Genomic DNA, 20396 nt, shown 5'->3' with positions numbered 1-20396 from the left:
TTATCCCACTCCTCGGTATATATCCAAAGGATTTAAAATCAGCATACTACAGTGATGCAGCCACATCAATGTTTATAGCAACACAATTCACAATAGCTAAGCTGTGGAACCAAACTAGGTGCCCTTCAACAGATGAATGGATAAAGAAAATGGATAGATATACACAATGGCATATTACTCAGCCAAAAAGAATGACTTTATGACATTTGCCAGTAAAGGGATAGGTCTGGAGACTATCATGCTAAGTGCAATAAATGAATCCCCCAAACCCAAAGGTCAAATGTTTTCTCTGATATGTGGAAGCTAACCCACAATAAGGGGTTATTCAGTGGAGCAGACAAAGGGGAAAGAAGGGAAGGGAGGGGGATAAGAAAAGGAAAGACAGTGGAAAGAATCTGATAACTTTCCTATGTATATACATGAATATATGTACATATATACATATACCAGTCTCATCATTGTGTATATCCACAGGAAATTAATTTTAAAAAATAAAGTATGGATAAATGGCAGGAAGATCAACAGAGGGAAGAGAAGGAGAAGGAGAGGTAATGGAGTCTGAATTAGAACAAGATATATTCCATGCTTTTATAAGTTATGTCAAAATGGATTCTACTGTCACGTATAACTAAAAAAATAAAGACCAATGAAAAAGAAACTGCTTTTCTCCCACTGTAAACTTCTTCCCTGTAAACCTCTTCATACATGTTGTTTTTCCCTTTTATGTTCTGTATTAATTTTCTATTACTTTTGTAATGAATTACCAAAAACTGTGTGCCACAAACAATGTGAATTTAATACCTGACAGTTCTGGAGGCCATGAGTCTGACAAGGGTCTCCTGGACCATCAAGGTGTCGGGGTGTTCCTTTTGAGACTCTACAGGAGAATCAGTTTCCTTTCCTTCTCCAGCTTCCAGAGGCTGATTCATGGGCTCTTTCCTCCCTTCTCAAAGCCAGCAATGCCAGGCCAAGTCCTTTGCATGCTACATCTCTGTGACCCACACCCTAAAGTCCTTCTTCCACTTTAAAGGACCTTTGTGATTATACTGGGCTCACCCGGATTATCTAGGCTGCTTCCCTATTTTAATGTCATCTGATTAGCAACCTTAATTGCATGTGTGACCTTAATTTCCTTTTGCCATGTAACCTATTCACAGGTTCTGGGGATTAGGATTTGGAGAATATTCCACCTATCACATGTTCTCTCCCGTCCTTTACCCCCAAGATGGTGAGCAATGCTTTTTAATGCTTTTAATTTCCTATTCCATATTTCACAGTTAATCTTAGCACAACTAACTGTTACCAAATCCTTTTTAATTAAAAAGATTAATCTAAAAATTACATATGCAGGGGTTTGAATTTATATTTTTAGAAACAAACTCTACAGTGCTGCATGGCTTTATCTAAACTCAGTCTGTATTTTAAATCATATAGGTAATGGCTCTGGGGATCCTAATAAAACAAAGCATTTTAACATCCAATTGGCTTACGCTAACTCTACTAATGATAATACATACTATCAATCATATTTCACAATCTTTGAAAGAAATGTTTCAAATAAGTATTTGAAAAGACTAGTGCCAGAACCTAATGTGAATAATAAAATAATTATTTACCTATTTATTTTTGGTGCATTACAACTATATATTATAGTGGGATTGTTACGCATTTGTACATGCACACAATAGAACAATAAAATTTGGTCAATTTTGTTCCCCAGTACCTCCCTCTAAAATATTTGTACAATTTTACAAAACCTCTAGAAGGTAAAGGGGTCTGTTTTCTATTTTCTTAAGCTCAAAGAAGGAAGGTAGGCACTGATGGAGAAAAGTAAGCTACTTTCTTTTTTTTTTTTTAAAGAGAGAGAGAGGTAGAGAGAGAGAGAGAGAATTTTTAATATTTATTTTTTAGTTATCGGTGGGCACAACATCTTTGTTTGTATGTGGTGCTGAGGATTGAACCCGGGCCGCACGCATGCCAGGCCAGCGCACTACCGCTTGAGCCACATCCCCAGCCTGTAAGCTACTTTCTTGATGTGAAACCTACTGCGAACAGAAATTATAGTTTTAGGGTGTTACATCAGGGGCTGAAGCCTGTGGTGTGATAGAGTCACTCGGTGGTACATGGCTAGTGTTCTTTCCAATATCATGCCCTTAACTGTTAGGACAATGAAGACAAAAGGAAAAACTCAAAGTTCTCATGAGGTCACCAGAGGCAGGTGACTTTTAGTTCTTAAAAGTGTCATGCTAGTTTTATTAGAGCAAGTTCAGGTGTTCAGGTTTCACCAAAGCAGATTACAGAATCTTTTTCTCCCTTCCTCGGGGAAGCCTTTTTCGGACCATCCCCTAGATCAGGAGAGATATCAAAGGTATCTGCTATCATGGAATCTTACAGTTCTCATTGATGCCTGTGAACACTTTACAGATATTTTTGTGAACGTTTAACGTTGTACCTGCCTTGCTTAGCACTGCATCCACACCCTTAGCTTCCACCACAGCCACATCAGACACTTAAAATATTTGTTGAATTGAATGAAGAACTGGGGAGGCCACGGTCTTGGGTATTATGTAGCCCTTCAAGCACAGGGATGGTCTCAGCAATGTGGTGACAGGACCTGAATCATCATCTTTAGGAACCGTGCACAATGTAGTAGCTGAAATCACCTCAAAGTCTCCTTCCAGTGCTACTTGGGTGGAGAGGAAACAATATGAACTCGGTGAGGGGAGCACCAAACAGATTTTCTTTGATGCTACTTGTGGAGGGCTTTTAGGTTAACCTTTTAAAACCGTGAAGCTAGAACCATGTCCATTTTGACTCCTCCTTAACTGTACTTTAAAACAGTGCTTCTCCAAGGGTGGCCCCTGGACGACACCATCATCACCACTTGGCAACTTATTAGAAACCCAAACACTTGGATCTCACTTCTGACCCAGCGATTCGTTTTTAAAGAGGTCCCCCAGGAGATTCGGATGCACACCTAACCTTGTGGACCACTCTTAAACTAGGTCAACTTTACCCTACTCAGAACGTCTGTGCGCGCTCTGCGGGTTTGTCCAGTACGTAAGAACTGCCTGCCCTCCTCCATCTGTATGTCCCTCCTGCAGTGTATTTTGCTATGAAAGGCTCAATGACACAGGTATTTAACCTTTTAAAAATAGCCTCCTTTGTGAACAATGAACTTCCTCACACTATTAGTAAAAACATGTAAAAGACCAACATGTCCATCAAACGCACAAAGAGACACAGTTAACATCTGATTGACAACCACAGGAGGCCAAGTCTCGCGTCCTGTGCTTTGGGGTGAGAACTGAGGCCCCTGTAAACACCTAGTTGTTATTTTCTCCTCTTGGCGGTTCGCGTATTACACCTTGGTAGCGGAGCCCCGTATTCCGGCGCAGAAAAAGCACTCTTTTCGCTGCAAATGAGACCGGAATTGTGCAAGTGCGGCGGGGAGCGCAGAGAGAGGACGGGGTCAGCCCGTGCAGTTCTCATCCGCGCCTCGGGACACGGGGCTTCTCTCCCGGGTGCTCACGCAGCGCTCGGCGCGCGCGAAGACGCTAGTAAGACGCGGTCGGGCTGCTGCGGCTGCGCAGGGTCCGGACGCGATTGGCTGGGGCAGCCGCCCTTCCGCCCCGGCCCGGCCCGCGGTCCCGCCCCCTCCGCCTCGTTCCCAGGGAGCGAAGGGCGCCCGCCCCTCAGCCAATAGGGCGTCAGAAATGAAAAGCAGTGACCAATGAGTTGCCGGGTCGGTCCGGGAGGCTGGCCAATCATGAGGCCTCGCACTCGGAAGTGGTTGCTGGGTTCGGAGTGCTGCTAGGAGAGAGTGTGAGGGGCTCCCCACGTGGGCGGCGCGGAGGGCGCCTGGAGGGGTGGCGAGTGTTCAGTTCGGCGTCTTGTGCGTGCCTTGCCGAGTAGGCGTCATCCCTTTGGGTTTGGAGTCGGGGAAACAACTCAGTGTGGCGGTTCGTCGGTGGAGAGAACTGCCACTGCCGAGTCCCGGGCCGGCCTGGAGGGGAGCCCCTCAGATGGTACCTCGCAGGGAGTAAGTGGTCTTCCGGACGCCGCTCGGGCAGTGGGAACATGAATCTCTTACCTAAGAGCTCCAAGGAGTTTGGCTCTGTAGACTATTGGGAGAAGTTCTTCCAGCAGCGGGGAAAGAAAGCGTTCGAGTGGTATGGAACCTACCTGGAACTGTGCGGGGTGCTGCACAAATACATCAAGCCCAGGGAAAGGGTAAGGAGCGCGGCCTGCAGCCCTGTGAGTGCACTCGGAAAGGTGGGAGCTGATGACAGCAGTCCTGCTCTGGGCGGACAGGGGTGAGGACCCTGCTTGGACCACACTTTCAGGATTCCGTGCATCATTCTAGCTAAAACATACAAATAGCCTCTGAAAGGTTTTCGTTGAAAAGGCCTCCCATCCCAGCGCATCCTTTAATTAACAATCCCTTTTGGAATAGTGTCTTTTAGTAGTCACTGAGTGTGCCCCGCTGTCTCTGCGTCCCTGTGGAATAGGCAACACGTGTGGCTTCACCGATGACTGCTTATAGTAGTTGTCCAGTGCTCACCGAGTTCCAGGCGCTGTGCTCATCCCTTAAACTACAAGACCTTTAGGACACAAACCTTGCACACATTCCAGCAGTGAAAAGTGATAGGTACAATAATAGGCGGTTTGGTAGAGATGGAGTTGTATTGGACGTAGGGAAGAAGACTTAAATTTGTGGAGGAAGCTTTACATGCTGAGTCTTATGCAGGTGCTATGTCCCTCCATGTGCAGTCTTTTAGATCTCATGAATGGTCATGCACTTATTTTATGGACCAGGATGTCAGAGATCATGTATGTGCTAAGTGGTCACAAGGAGGTTTGAACCAAGTCTGTCTGACTCCAAAGCTTGTGCATTTCTCATTGAACTGGTCTTTGCCAGAGATGGTGACATTGGAGCAGAATTTGAAGGATAAATGAGAAATTGATCCACAGAGAGGGAGGCAATGATCTGTATTTAAGTTTGGCTGCAGAAAAATAGCCAAGTATCATGAGGTGGAATCGCTGATGGGAGAAAGATTTGAATCTGCACAAACTATAGTTTATTGTTTGGTGAAGCCAAAGGCATGAGTGGATGGAGAAAATTTATACACTGTTGCTTCCTCCTGACAAGAGCATTTCTGTCTTCTGAAAATAAGAAAACAGCCAGGGTAAGACTTGCTTCCTTGAGGTACCAGAAGCACATTCCTTTGCCTTAATCACCTCCATCATGATTTCCCCCCAGGTGCTGGTGATTGGGTGTGGCAACTCAGAGTTAAGTGAGCAGCTGTATGATGTGGGCTATCAGGATATAGTGAACATCGACATCAGCGAGGCTGTCATCAAGCAAATGAAGGAACGCAATGCCAGCCGGCGGCCCCAGATGAGCTTCTTGAAGATGGACATGACCCAGATGGAATTTCCTGATGCCTCGTTTCAGGTGGTGTTGGACAAGGGCACCCTGGATGCTGTTCTGACGGATGAGGAGGAGAAGACTCTGCAGCAGGTGGACAGGATGCTGGCTGAGGTTGGCCGGGTCCTGCAGGTGGGCGGTCGCTACCTCTGCATCTCCCTGGCTCAGGCTCACATCCTGAAGAAAGCAGTGGGTCACTTCTCTCGGGAGGGGTGGATGGTAAGGGTGCACCAAGTGGCCAGCAGCCAGGACCAGGTGTTGGAAGCAGAGTCTCGGTTCTCCCTGCCTGTCTTTGCCTTCGTCATGACCAAGTTCAGGCCAGTCCCTGGCTCTGCCCTTCAGATCTTTGAGCTGTGTGCTCAGGAGCAGGGCAAGCCTGTGCGGCTGGAAAGTGCCGAGCGGCTGACCGAGGCGGTGCGGGAGCGGCAGCAGTATGCCTGGCTGTGCAGCCAGCTGCGCCGCAAGGCCGGGCTGGGGAGTGTGTCCCTGGACTTGTGCAGTGGGGACACGGGGGAGCCACGCTACACCCTGCACGTGGTGGACAGCCCCGCTGTGAAACCATCGCGGGACAATCATTTTGCCATTTTCATCAGTGAGTTGGGATTGCTCCCTCTCTTCTTCTGGAGGGCTGGCTCACAGGGGCTGGGGCTGGGGCTTTGGTGGATGGGTGTGTCTTGGCCCTTTTTATCTATAGAGGGTGATGTTTCTGAGGGTTAGGGTAGTAGAGGCATGATAAAGGAGGAGAGAGCGCTCTCTATCCACTGCTTCAATGTGAGGCTTATCGTTTCTCATTTTTGATTGCAGAGGCTTGATGAAGGGCAAGGATGGGGTTGGTAGGAGCAGAAAAAGTGGAGGTGAATTTAGATAGGTTACCGGAGTGTGGAGTAATGGAAACACCACTGGCCCGATGACCCCAGCCATAGGTTTCAGGCCCAGCTTTATGGGTGTGGACTGTTGGACCTGGGAAGGTCACTGTGTCTCTGCAGAATCCAGAAGGCAGTGCAAGGTCAGCTCTGGAACCATGCTCTTTGCTTCTAGTTGTGGCTTAGTCATTTCCTGGTGGTGTGACATTGAACAAGTTACCTTTCTTTTTGTGCTTCAGTTTCCTCATCTGTAAAATGAGATTGTAACTCTGGTGTAGTTGTGAGAAGTGTAGAAACTCTTAGAAATGGTACCTGGCATGTGATAAACTACATTATCAATGGTAGCTGTTAGCACTGAGAGGAGTGGTGGATCCCACATTTAATAAGACTCAAGAAATGGAATAAGGAAGTGCTTTCAGAAAGTAGAAAAATCTATACAAACAAGGCTTTATGGCCCTGCTGGATGGTTTCCTTACTACTGAGCCATTTTTCCAAGCTTTCCATAACCCTCACTGTCCACCTGTGGGAGTGAGTTGTCCAGTGGATATGAGTGTGGAGGCTGGGGCTAGACTGCCTGGGTCTGAGTCTCCCAGTTTTGTCATTTACTGGCCATGTGAACCTGAGCAAATGATGTCACTTTTGTGCCTTGATTTCCTCATTTGTAAAAATGAGAATAATAGTGCTACCTGTACCTAGGGCCGTTGAGAGGACTCATTAGTGTGTGTTTGTAATTGCTTGGCATGGCCTGCGGTAAGCGTTGGTGTTACTGCTGTTGTCTTGCACTAGGTGCCTGCCTCTTTCCCCTTACAGATATGCCCAACTCTTAGCCACCCTTGGTCTTGCTTCCTGGCTGATGGGCTTTGCCCTGGTGTTGGGCACCAGGGAATTGACTGGTGTGGGAATTGCCTCAGTGGGTCATAGGAAGGGTGCTGTTTTGGGCAGGGACTGGCGCTCTGCCATGTGGGCCTTGTTGGTTGTGGGGGTTGAAATAGTCTTCCCAGGACGCCCTCTAACCAGGTCCTTCTTTTCTAGTCCCCCAGGGCCGGGAGACTGAGTGGCTCTTTGGCATGGAGGAGGGCCGGAAGCAGCTGGCAGCCAGCGCAGGCTTCAGGAGGCTTGTCACAGTGGCTCTTCATCGAGGTCAGCAGTACGACGGCATGGACAGTGTTCAGGCTGAGCTGTCCTCCAGAGTCATGGAGCTGGCTCCGGCTGGGATGCCCCCCCAGCAGCAGGTACCAAAGCTTTGGCAGTGGCTTTCACTGGTCCCTAGTCAGATTAGCAGCCAAGAAGGCAGAGGGAACCTTGGAAGGAGCTAGGACCAGAGTCTGTGACCCCATTTCTGATCTTAAGAGTTAAATGGGCAGAAAAACACTCTCCCTTGCCCCAGGCAGTGGGGAGGGTGAGCAGTTGCCCTGACTGAGAGCCACAGTAGCCTTATAGGGGCCGCACTTCACAGAGAGGCCTGAAGGGAATGCTCTTGTCTTTGCAGGCTCCAGCGTTAGATCAGATTGCTCTGACCATATGTTTCTCTGTTCCCACTTCTGAAAAGAACTACCTTGACCATTTGGCTTCTCATTACATCATTATCTGAGGGTGTAAGAAGGAAAGGGCCAGAACAGCTTAGTCTGATTTTCAGGATATGAGCACTGTTGCTTTGGTGTTTTGCTGGGAAGGAAACTATTATCTGTAAGATGACACCTTCTGACTTGTGCCATCCTGGTCACCATCAGCAATTGATGGGTGACTTTATTATGAGAACTTTTTCCTTCTTGATAGGTGGGAAAGCTGTGGTACTTGGATGCCTGGTGCAATGGTAACAGATCTAAAACAGAAAAACAAATCCCAGGTCCTGGGTGGGATCCATCCTGTGGTCCTGCCACTGGCCAACTTAGGCTGGTTTCCATTAGACTTATTTCAGGAAGGCCCAGATCCTCTGGGAGTTTCACCTGTGACCTTGTGTCACCACTGCTGCAGTCTGAGAGGTCAGGAATTCCTGTGATGATTAAACACTCTGACAGGTTTTTAAAAAAGAATAGATGAAAAGTAGTGGGAGCCGGGACTAGTTTGGGAGAAAATGTATTTTTCTCTTAAGGTTTAGAAAAGTGGAGACGAAATATGGGAATAACTTGGAGAAAGGAGAAAGATCTTCAAATTTAGAATGGTTGTTTCCTCTTGGATTTCGTTGTCTTTATCCTTGTCCAGATTCCTCTTTAGAATTAAAGCTTCTTTCTGCAGCTTGGGATGTAGCTCAGTTGTAAAGCACATGCCTAGCATATGTGAAATCCTGGGTTCAGTCTCCAGCCTGCATTAAAAATAAATAAAATAACTACAGCTCCTTCCTAAGGGTTTCTGGTAGCTTTCATTATCCTGGACTATGGAGGGTTCTTTTAGGTTAGATGAGAAATTCTTATATTTTTCTTTGAAACAACCAACTGCTTCTCACTAGTGGTTTAGGAGATTTTATATGTTCAGATGATATTTGAAAGGTGAATTAGTTCTTTTGAGGTCTGTGAAAGGCTCCCCAAAGTACCTTAACTGAGTGGCACATCTTGGGAGTTCTTGCTGGCCAGAACCTTGATCTGTGGATTCCTTACATTCACACATGGGAGGGATTCTCACATCTCGTGTTTTGACCACATCTCTGGCTGTACCTTCAGGTGCCCTTCCTGTCTGTAGGTGGGGACATCGGGGTCCGGACTGTTCAGCACCAGGACTGCAGCCCCTTGAGTGGCGACTATGTCATCGAGGATGTGCAAGGGGATGACAGGCGGTACTTTCGGCGACTGATCTTCCTCAGCAACAGGAATGTGGTGCAGTCGGAAGCCAGGTTGCTGAAGGATGTGTCTCACCGAGGTGAGGCACTGTGGGCATGGTGGTGGGAGGGACCCGGGGGGCATGGCATGGATTCTCACTTTGGGGTGGTCCGGAGGACCTGGGAGCTTGGTGAGGTGTAGGACAGCCTGGCTACCTGTGATCAGAGGCTCATGGCCCTGTGGGCTGTCCTTTCCTGCCTCTTGGCTTATAAGGTGCTGGTAGGGATAAGTAGAATAGAGGTATTTATTTTGTTCTTGAGCAAAGCCTGGTTCTGAAGTGATGAGCAGGGGTGGTGAAAAAAAATAAACGTGAGAATTGCTTTATTGCCTTAGTTTAAAGGACATCTGTTTTGCAAGTGGCTGCATACATGTCCGTATGTTATCTCAGTAGACCTCCTTGAGGTTAGCCAGAACTGTGGAGGCTGCAGGTGAGCCTGTCCTCTATAGTGTGACCCTGAAATGTGCTCCAGAGGGTTTTAGAGTTGACTGGTGCCTTAGAAGCCATCTAGTCCAGTGCTGTTCAGAAGAACAGTATGTGATGAAGGAAATGGTTCTTACCACTAAGCTTCCAGTATGGTGGCCACTAGTGGTAAATGGCTGCTGAGCCTGCAGTGTGGCTGGTGTGACTGAGGCACTCAAATTTAATTTTAATTAATTTGCATTTAAATTAAAACTACCACAACTAGCATGGCTACAGTACTGGGCAGAGTGATCTGGACTTCCTCCACTGCCCGAGTGGGCTCCCAGATACCGGGCAGACGCACTCCCTGATGGGGAGGTCAGTGATAGTTTGTCTGCCTGGTTTCTTCTCTGGGTGTGCATATTGGTATTATCGTGAACAACTTAGAAATCAAATGTGTAGAGTAAAAGGTGAATGCTCCTGTCCTCCCCGCTCTGGGACAGCTTCTCTTTGAGTCCCAGATGTTCAGGCGAGGGTCCTCAGCCACTCCCTTTGCATGACATGCTGTCCTGGCAGCAGAGCCATCTGGAAGAGGGTGGAGTGAACGCACGGTCTTGAGGCCATGGATAGAATGGCTTTTCTTAAGGGTGTGCCTTGGTCAAGTGCACATGTTTTTTGGGCTTCTGCCTCTCATTTGGTCATTGGGGTCTAGTGGTGTGTGTTGAATGTTAAAATAACCATCTTTCAGTGGGAGGAGGGATGCCTGATTTGTAGTTCTCCGATTTCTGTGATTTAAATGCTCTGTCCATGGCCAACTTCAGACTATCTGTATGGAATCAGCCAGTTTGCACAGTTCTTGCATATTTGGCTGTCCGGTCTGTTCAAGCCAGCTGCTGCACACTGCTGCCGGGATCCCTTGCTTTCCAAGGACTAGTGGAAGAAGCTTAGAACTTCATTAATCCAAATCTCTCACTTAGCCCAGAAGAAAAGGAAAAAGGACAAGAAGAAGCAGCGGCCTGCTGATACTCCTGAGGACCTCCCTCCAGCCCTGGGGCAGTCCGTTGACAAGAGTTACCTCTGTTGTGAACACCATAAAGCCATGATCGCCGGCCTTGCCCTGCTGAGAAACCCAGAGCTGCTCCTAGGTGAGCGGTGGTACTGCTTGCCACAGGAGAGAGCATGTGAGATCACACAAGTCAGTGAGCTGCCTTGTTGCTCAGGACATGATGACAGACAAGTGCACGCGTGCTCACGTCCTTCTTCTTCCCTTCTGTCTTCTGAGTTAATGAGCATCCAGCTAGCTCTGCCTCAGACTCCGCCTGTACTGTGTCAGTGGCTACATGCATTGTGGTCTACATTTTGTTTTATTCTGTTTATTTCTTTTTAAAATTAGTGAAATATGTTCAATGAGGTATGTACACAGATTTAAGTTATTCAGCTTAGACATTTCCATATGTATATACCCATGTAACTAGATAGACATTGAAAAATCACATCTTCGATACCCTTGGATAATGTGTGGCTTCTCAGGGCAGTGATGGCCTTATCACTAATAACGGGTTGGGATCTGGCCACCTTGGCAAACATGTTCCTGTTTCTTTCTACCTGTGTGACCGTCTTACCCTAGACCCCAAGTGTGCCTGTGCTTTTGGCTCTTCTTGGTGTTAACGTGTGTCCCTAAGATTGTAGTTCTTAGAATCAATCCCAGGGTCTGTCTCCTTTTAGCGATTCTTTCTTTTCTTGTCTTTCCTCCTCCCTCCTGTGGTTTCTCTGCTTAGGGTCAGGATTTGGGCCTTTGATTGCCTGGGAACTGGAATGGGTTACCCTTGCTTGGTTGGGATGTCTGAGAAGGCAGTTATAATGGCCTCTTTTTTTTTTTTTTTGGTATTGGGGATTGAACTCGGGCATTCGACCATTGAACCACTTCCCCAGCCGTAATTTGTATTTTATTTAGATCTGGGTCTCATTGAGTTGCTTAGTGCCTCACCATTGCTGAGGCTGGCCATCCCAAGCTGCTGGGATTACAGGTGTACTGCACCTGGCTTATGATGGCCTTTTGAGTCAAGAGCCAGGTGAGGGGCATGGTGCCTGTGCTGCCTTATGATTGTGAGCAAGATTGGCCATTATCCCTCCATTTCATGGGACTCAGGGTTGTCCTCTGATGGGACTTGTGATATAGTGTCAGCTTAGCACTTAGGGATCTTTAAGGGACTATAGCATCATACTGGTTCTTCTGGATCTAGGTCAGTAAAATTAAAGGTGACTTTTTGAATGTCAGTTGGCTCCTGAATCCCTGGGATGAGATGGGGGGCCAGGTCTTTGAATCTTGTATCCCTAGGCAGAGCCAACAGTGTGACTTCCTCTTGTCTCCCCTGAGCTGGTTCAAAACTTGGCAATGAGCAGATGGCAAAGTAATGGTCTCTTCTTTGATTACAGAGACTCCACTGGCGCTACTGGTGGTAGGCCTGGGTGGGGGCAGCCTCCCCCTGTTTGTTCATGATCACTTTCCGAAATCTTGCGTTGACGCTGTGGAGATTGACCCCTCCATGTTGGAAGTGGCCACCCGATGGTTTGGCTTTGCCCAGAGTGAACGGATGAAGGTGCACATTGCCGATGGCCTGGACTACATCACCAGCCTGGCGGGAGGAGAAGGTGCTGCTGGGGAGCCGGGGAGGGGCTGGGGAATGTGGCCTCTGGGGTTCATCTCTGCCAGGTGGCATCAGCCTCGCTCCAGCTTTTTTGTTACATCTGTTCCATGACTATGACGTGCCAGCTGTGTTCTCGCATGGTGTTAGGGTTGGGTTCAGCAGCAAGACAGATGGACCATTTCTGTTTTTAGGGTGTTAACAGACCAGTTGGCCTCTCTTCTGACCCTGTGACCTTGCCACTTCTTCACCAGTCCAAGGAAGCTGGTTGAAGAAAGAGGGAAGAAAAGATAGGGTGTGTTTTGGAGGTGTTTCATATAATCCTTCAGGTGGAGGCAGAATCAGAAAGAAAGGTAAAAAGTACTAATGTAGGTCAGATCCAGGAGACATTTGGCAATGACTTTTTGGTTGTCACAAATTGGGGGACTGTTGGTACTACTGGCACCTCATGGGTAGGAGCCAAAGATGCTGCTAAACATCCCACTTTGCATACAACAGCCACTGATGATGAATTGTCACGGTCAAACTGTCCATAGTGCGGAGGCTCGGAAACTGATCCAGGTGTCAGTTAGCAGGAATTTTCTTGTTCTCTTGCTGCTGTGATTAAGATTCCATTTTGCTCCAATGATTTGCACCCTAAGCTTAGGATGAAGGTCATACTAATTTTATGCAGGATATTGGAGACAGTAGCTCCCTATCTCTGGGAGCTCAGGCTGCCTTTCCCTGGTCTGCTTGTTCAGTGGCAGAACTCTGGTTCTTCCTGGATCGGAATGTCTTCTGGGAAGGGTGTAGAATCCTGGAGGGAGTATTGGGGACTAGGATGTACAAGTGACATCACTGATTTTAACTGCAGACTGAACCTAATCCTAACAGTTTTATGGGTTCCCTTGCAAGGTCAGTTTGTGGGCCAGCCCAGGATGGCTAACAGTGAAGCATTTACCACGGTGCCAGGCACGTGGTGATGGTGCCTCTGATATCAGTCCTTTATTTGTTTGGAACAGTCCTTTATTTGTTTCCTTTAGTTACCCACAACCTTTCAAATTATTGGGGGGCTTGAGGTGGCAACCTTTACCTTAGACTTTGCTAAGCCAGGATGTTCTTGGAAAGAAACCAAAATCAGGAGTGGTGGTACAGCTCAGTGGCAGAGTGCTTGCCTAGCACGCGTGAGGCCCTGGAATCAGTGTCCAGCACAAACAAAAGGCAACAAAACAAAATCAGTCTGTGCTGTGAGTAGGGATAGGCACGTAGTAGTTCTAAGCGTCAGTGCCCTCGGCAGGCAGGCCCACTTAGCCACAGCTATACTTCTCAGGGCAGGTGTGGTGCAGGGACATACGTGATGCTTTTTCCAGCAAAGCCAAGGGTTCACTTGCTTTTCTTTCTCAGCACGGCCTCTCTACGACGTCATCATGTTTGATGTAGACAGTAAGGACCCAACACTGGGCATGAGTTGTCCACCCCCAGCGTTTGTGGACCAACCCTTTCTGCAAAAGGTCAAAAGCATCCTGACTCATGAAGGTAGGAGAATGAATTATTGCACCTAAGTGTGTAGTTTGATCAGTTTCCCTGAATTGAATAGTCCATTTACTAGCACTAAACACATTTCCAGCACCTTGGAAGTCCATCTGTTACCTGCTTTCAGTAATTTGTCCATCCCCCAAAGGTAACCACTGTACTGACTGTGCCCTCAGCTTGTTCTGCCAGTTTTTGTTCGGTGTGTAGTACAATCAGGTCATAATCTCTGTCTGCTTTCCTTCTCTCAACACATCTTTTTGAGATTCAGCCACAGTGTTGTGTCCACACTGTCCATTTTTATTGCTGTTTGTATTGTGTGACTATGCCTCAGTTCATTTCTCCATGACCATTGCTGGTTTGGGGGGCTCCTGTTTTGGGAGTCTTTCAAATAGTACTGCCATTAACGTTCCAGTATGTGCTGCTTGATGGACTCATTTGTCGGCCTCTTGGGTACACAGAGCTGCAGCTGCTGCATCATGATCACATGGTGGTTGGCTCTTGTGGGCCCCACCACACATTCTGTTTTGTTTTGTTTTTCCACATTTTTATTGGTGCATTTTAGTTGTGTGTATTGATGGGATTTGTTGCTACATGTTCATATACGCCCACAGTATAACAATATAATTTGGCCAGTGTCACTCCCTAGCACTCCCCCTCCTTCTCCTCCCCACTCCCGGGTCCCTTTCCTCTGCTGATCTCCCTTTGACTGAGCCCACCCCCTTGTTTCTTTCCTTTTACCTCTCAAGCTTCCACACATGAGAGAAAGCATATAACCCTTCACCTTCTGAGTTTGGCTTATTTCACTTAACATAAGGTTCTCAAAGTTCCATCTATTTTCCTGCAAATGACGATCATTTCAGTTTTTATGGCCAAATAAAACTCCATTGGGTATGTACAACACATTTTCTTTATGCATTCTTCTGCTGATGGATACCTAGACTGGTTCTACTGTGAATGGTGCTGCTGTAAACATGGGTATGCATGTATCGCTGTAGTAAGATGACTTTAATTCTTCAGGGTAATATTGAGAAGTGGTATAGCTGGATCATATGGTGGTTCCATGCCTAGTCTTTTGAGAAACCTCATACTGATTTCCATAGTAATTGTACTAACTTACGATACCATGAACAGTATAAAAGTGTTTTTTTCTTCACATCTCCCCAGCATTTATCATTATTTGTATTCTTTTTTTAATATATATTTTCATTTGTTCTAACTAGTTATTTGTATTCTTGATGACTGCCATTCTGACTGCGGTGAGATGAAATTTCAGTGTCATTTTGATTTGCATTTCCCTAATTGGTAATGATATTGGACATTTTTAATATTTTTTTGCCACTTGTATTTCTTCTTTTGGGAAGTGTCTGTTTATTTGCCCTTTTATTAGTTGGGCTATTTGATTTTTTTAGTGTTGAGTTCTTTATTTATTCTGGATATTAATTCGCTGTCCGAAGAGTAGCGAAGATTTTCTCCCCTTCTGTGGGTCCTCTCTTCACATTCCTAATTGTTTCCTTTGCTGTGCAGAAGCTTTTTAATTTGGTGCTGTCCATTTATTAACTCTTGGCATTATTTCCTCTAGGTGATCCTATTCAGAAAGTTATTGCCTTTACCTAAAAGCTGGAGTGTTGACCCTGTAGTTGCATAGTTTCTAATCTAATTCTGAGGTCTTGATCCATTTTGAGTTGATTTTTGTGCAGAATTAGAGATAAGTGTCTGGTTGCATTCTTCTATATGGGATAACCAGTTGTCCCAGGCTGTCTTTTCTCCAATGTCTGCCCTCTTTTCAAGACCAGACGACTGCAGATGTGCTGCCACGAGTCTTACCTGCCTGCGGTTGTAGCCGTTCATACTCCCCCTGGCATGGAGGTGTTAGCTACCACTCGAGTGCTTCTCTTATGCCCTGGACTTGGCATTGTGTCATTTAATCTCCAGAGCAGCCCCTTGTCAGATGAGGAAACTGAAGTTGAGAGACTTACTTAGGTGACAGTAACAGTGGGGCACCAGCCCACGTCCTTGTCACTTGAAAGCCCACAGGTGTTCTGCTTGGATAGGGTTCTCTGGCTAAGTGGGTTGCTTTAGAACCTTAATTGTCAGAATCCTGGCCTTCTCGTTAATAAATATGATAGATCAAGAACATAATGTCCCTGTGGAGTTGGTTAAGTTTTTTCCTTTGGGATATCACTTCCTTATTCCTTCTTTGGGAAACTGAGGCATGGCCAGTGGTGATGTGTAGCCCCCAGAAGAACCCATGGTTCACAAGCCCCTTGCTTTTCTTTGAGCCGTTGTGTGCTGTGTCTTCAGCAGGCTCACTGCTGTCCTGAGTGTGTTTGCTGAGTCCGTGGGCCTCTCTGGAACAGAACGTGGCCTTCCCTTGGAGCTGGTCCTTGTGTCCAGTGTGCCTCGGCATCTGCACCCCTCTGACCCTTTCCTTCCCCTGCAGGTGTCTTTGTCCTCAACCTCGTGTGCAGAGACTTGGCTCTGAAGGACTCCGTGCTGGCTGGGCTCAAGGCAGCGTTCCCCGTGCTGTACGTCAGGCGAATCGAGGGAGAAGTGAACGAGATCCTGTTCTGTCAGCTGCACCCTGGGCAGAAACTTGCCACACCGGAGCTCCTGGAAATGGCTCAGGCCTTGGAGCGGACCCTGAGGAGGCCTGGGAGGGGTTGGGATGACACTTATGTCCTGTCCGATATGCTCAAGACGGTGAAGATTGTCTGACAGCCGAGGCCAAGGAGTCCTTTCGGCTTTCTGTCCCGATGGCCTTGGATTTCCAACCTGCCAGAGGTTGAAGAAACAGTGCACCGTACTTTAAAGCCTTGTACTTTTCTTGGTTTCATACTTATCCTCGTGCAGCTCCAGCTTGCTGAGGTTTCCTGAGGATCTGGAAAAATAAAGTCCTTCCCATCCTGTTCTCTTAATTATCGCCAGGTACAGTCTGTTTCCACAAGGTGTCCTTGTGCAGGACTCCTTGGAGCTCCTAGCACGTGTGACACCCTGAGGGGTGTGTGTCCAGCTCTGGGAGTGACGAGCATCACTGAGGGGCGTGTGCCCAGCTCCGTGGGTGACGAGCGTCACTGAGGGGCATGTGCCCGGCTCCGTGGTGATGATCGTCACATCTGAGTGCATCCCTGCTGGAATGGTTGCTTGCTTTGCCCCCTCAGCTCTCAAGTGGGACAGCAGAGCACTCTGAGCAGTGGGAGTCCTGTGGACGTGAGACAGATCGAGAGCATTATCTCCCTGCAGATGGGGCTGTCACCACACTTGTCCCAGTATAGTAATCCGCTCAGCTACTTCACTAATAGCTTTCCTTGACTATCCAGACCTTGTAGCTGAAGCCATGTTTCTTCTGTTCTCATTGGACCGAGTGTGTGTAGCAGGCCCCATGACTGTGTGTGCCAGAGACCCAGCATTTGGTATTTGTTTATCACAGCATTTACTGAGTGACAGCTACATGCCAGACCGTGGGTAAGGGGCTGTAGTGGAAGTGAAGATGTTTAATGGCCAAAGAACACCAGTTCTAAAGGTCAGCGTGTTCCAGGCGCTCTTCTCAGTAGTCTGCAGGTACTCATTTAATCTGAGATAAAGGACATTTCAACCAAAATTGCATCTAGACCAAATCTCATTTGAGCCAGGAGCATGGATCTTACTTAATACACTGTTATACCAACTGTTCCAATATTGGCTTGAATTTCATCTCTTAATTAAATTATTCCAGGGCTGATTTTCAATGAGCAGTATCATGTAGACATAGTCACCACCTACCACCTGCTCTAGCCCTTCAAATGGACTCCAGTCTCTAGGTGAAGCATGTTTCAGTGCTAGCTTGCCCTCACAAAACAGTGCCAATCAGGAGAGTGCAGAGAGAGTGGCTAGGCCTTCTCTGTTAGAAATTCCTGGTGCTCTTCAGGGGAGGTTTTCCCTCTGTCACATTCCTGGACCCCAAAGGCTGCAGCTCGGCAAGTCCTCCATTGCTTCCTAATCACTAGGGTCGCGTGCTGGGTTGGGCTGGGTTCTGGCCCAGGTCTGCCCTTCTGTGGTCAGATCACCCTCAGGTGCTGTGTGGATCTGGGGCAGAGACTGCAGGCACAGCCATGTTAGGGATTTACCAGAAGGAAAGACAGTCCTCAAGCATCTCAGGAGGCACTACTGGCCCAAGGAATCAGGCGTGTGCACATGTTCACCTCCCACCTTTTGGGGTGGGAAGAGGCACTCGGGTGATGATTTTAAAAAAATTTTTAAAGACTGAAAGAAGATAGAGTTGGTAGTCTGTCTCTGAAGGTTGAAGAATGGGGGCAGGTTCCAGTTTGATAGTGCTATACTTCAGATTTTAAATGTTCCCCAGAGACCATGTGTTAAAGGCTTGGTTTCAGCTAGCACAGTGGTGGTGCACACCTGTAACCCCAGCGACTCGGGGCTGAGGCAGGAGGATCACAAGTTCGAGACCAGCCTGGGTAACTTGGCACGACACTCTCAGTGAAAAGGACTGGACAGCTCAGTGCTGGGGCTCCCCGGGCTCAATCCCTGGTACTGCTAAACAAACAAACAAACAAAAACTTGGTCTCTGTGTTGCTATGGAGAAGTAGAAACTAAGAGGTGGGGAAACTCTTAAGAGGTTCAGGGAATGAGGCATTGGGGTTGTGCCCTAGAAGGGGGTGCTAGCATTCCCGCCAACCTGTCCTCTTCATCTGCTTGCTTCCCAGCTGCCCTGAGGTGAGCAGCTTGCTCCACGATGTGCTCCTGCTGTGAGTGCTGCCTCACTGTAGGCCCCAGAGCAACAAGTCCACTCTCCCATGGACTCAAACCTTTGGCACAAACAAACCTTTCCTCCTTATAAACTGCTTTCTCCCAGGTGGTTTGTCATAGTAACTGCTAACACAGTGGAAAGGTTAATTTCCTACATAAGTGAAATTTACCAGTACAGGCCAGTATGTTCACCAGCTGCAGGTGGTTTACTCACCACGGGTCATTGAACTCTTCAGGGACTCCCGGTGTGAGGAAAGGGTTTCGTGTGCACAGCCAGCCATTGGCTTTACCCTAGTTTTTCCCCCCGAGAATGATTCACCTTAGCACCAATGCCAGGCAAATGGGTTTTATGAGAATTTTGCCCAACTTGAGGCATGCAAACACTGCAGGAGGGGATTGTTATAAACTTAAATTCCTCCCAGGCAAGTGAGAAAGTGACACGTGAGCCAGGTGAAAAATATGCTAGAGTGAGACCCGAGGCAGACCAGAGAATCCACACGCCATCCAAAGGCCACAGCTGAGGGCCTTGTCCTGGGGAGGCGTTGCTCGTTGCTCGGGTGAAGTTAGATGGTTATGATGAGCTAAAAAGCCCAGGTGTGTGTGGGCGTAAAGTACTAGCCAATTCATCCTCCACCAGAGAAGACAGCCACTCTACAGAGCTGCAGAATGCTGAGCAGCTGGCAGGCACAGGCCCCCAGAGCTTGGACCAGGAGCCAGCCCATAGCCACGGGTCATAAAAGTCTGGAAAAGTCTCTTGTTAGACTTCCATCTCCTATAACAGGTAACAGCAGGTGGGGATGGACCGAGTTCTCGGTGTGTGTTCCTTAACTTCCCAGCACTGACAGGGAGTAGAATGAGGTTGGCACCCACAAACAAGGCCCACAGCAACATGAAGTTAATAAGGCTGATTCTTGCCTCTTCTCCTTGCCCTACCTCCACATGGGTTTTTCCGTGTGCCTCCCGTCTTCTGCCGAGCTGGCTGGGCCACTTCTCTAGTCTGTTGTCCCATGCGGAGACCAGCACTTTTCATCCTTAGCTGCATGTTGGAGTCACTTAGGGTCAGCAGAGTAAGATGTCCCCCAAAGACGTCCATTTCCTAATCCCAGCCACCTGTGAATAGGTTACCTTCGGTGGCAAAGGGGAATTACTGGAGCAGATGGCTTTGATGATGCTCATCAGCTGACTTTAAAATAGATTATCCTGGGCTACTGGTGGGCCCAATCTGATGTCAGAGTCTTTATGGAGGAGGGCGGCGTGGGGAAGACTCCACCAGCCGTGGCTGGCTTTGGCGGTCACTAGCTAAGGAACATAGTCAGCCTCTAGGAGCTGGAAAAGGTAAGAAAACTCAGCTTCTCTGGGGAAAAGGCTCTCCCTGGAGCTCCAGTGAGGATGCAGCTCTGCAGCCAAAGCCGAGGACCCCCGTGGCTCTGCGACAGGATGAATTTTGAGGGAATAAGGAAGGAGTAGCCATTCCCATCACTGACTACAGCTTAACTCTGAGAGAGAAGCCGCAGCGTCCTGGGTACCTGGGAGATGTCCCCTCCCCACCCACATGTGGGGCTCACCTCTACTCTTCCTCCTTTGCGTAGTGCTAGGAGGTGCCACACAGAACGATTTCCTTGGTCCAGCACAGTGCCCTCCTCCGCACTGAGTCCAGAGTGTGCGTCCTCAGGCCAACTAAATGAAGCTCAGACACTCTGGGAATTCAGTTTTCCTTGGTGGCTCCTTTTCCCATTTGATTCCTGTGAATTTGTTAACAGCCAGTGGTCACTAACGAATCGGGTTTTCTCTTTCCATGTGCAACTGGCAGTTTCTGGAGAGGCTGTCCTGTAAGGGGCCCTGCGCTTGGGGAGGTGAAAGCCACGGCTCCTGCTCAGCCGCTGCGGGGTGACGGGCCAACAAACCGGCCCACGCGGGAGTTCTGGAATCCCTGGTGCAGGAAGGAGAGGGAGCCCGGAAAAGCCCTCCAGCCTCAACAAAACCAAAAACCAA

General features: G+C 47.9%; 1 protein-coding gene across 2 annotated transcripts; it reads left to right on the top strand.

Annotated features, from left to right (window-relative positions):
* The first annotated feature begins 3782 nt into the window (after nucleotides 1-3782).
* Nucleotides 3783-16579, top strand: Mettl13 (methyltransferase 13, eEF1A N-terminus and K55). 2 transcript variants are annotated; one of them, XM_046430180.1, is made up of 8 exons: nucleotides 3783-4233; nucleotides 5459-6023; nucleotides 7327-7526; nucleotides 8952-9147; nucleotides 10485-10652; nucleotides 11944-12159; nucleotides 13536-13667; nucleotides 16105-16579. In XM_046430180.1, exons 1-8 carry the CDS (start codon nucleotides 4081-4083, stop codon nucleotides 16377-16379), a joined length of 1905 nt encoding a protein of 634 aa, XP_046286136.1. In that variant the 5' UTR covers nucleotides 3783-4080; the 3' UTR covers nucleotides 16380-16579. The 2 variants fall into 2 exon arrangements, with proteins under 2 accessions (XP_046286136.1, XP_046286135.1); XM_046430179.1 differs by having other exon boundaries at nucleotides 5264-6023.
* The last annotated feature ends 3817 nt before the right edge of the window (nucleotides 16580-20396 follow it).

This window comes from Marmota monax, unplaced genomic scaffold, assembly GCF_021218885.2.
Source record: "Marmota monax isolate L192 unplaced genomic scaffold, Marmota_monax_Labrador192_F-V1.1 WCK01_AAM20220418_F8-fsc00055, whole genome shotgun sequence".
Classification (NCBI taxonomy): Eukaryota; Metazoa; Chordata; class Mammalia; order Rodentia; family Sciuridae; genus Marmota; species Marmota monax.
This window is presented reverse-complemented; position numbering and strand designations above follow the sequence as displayed.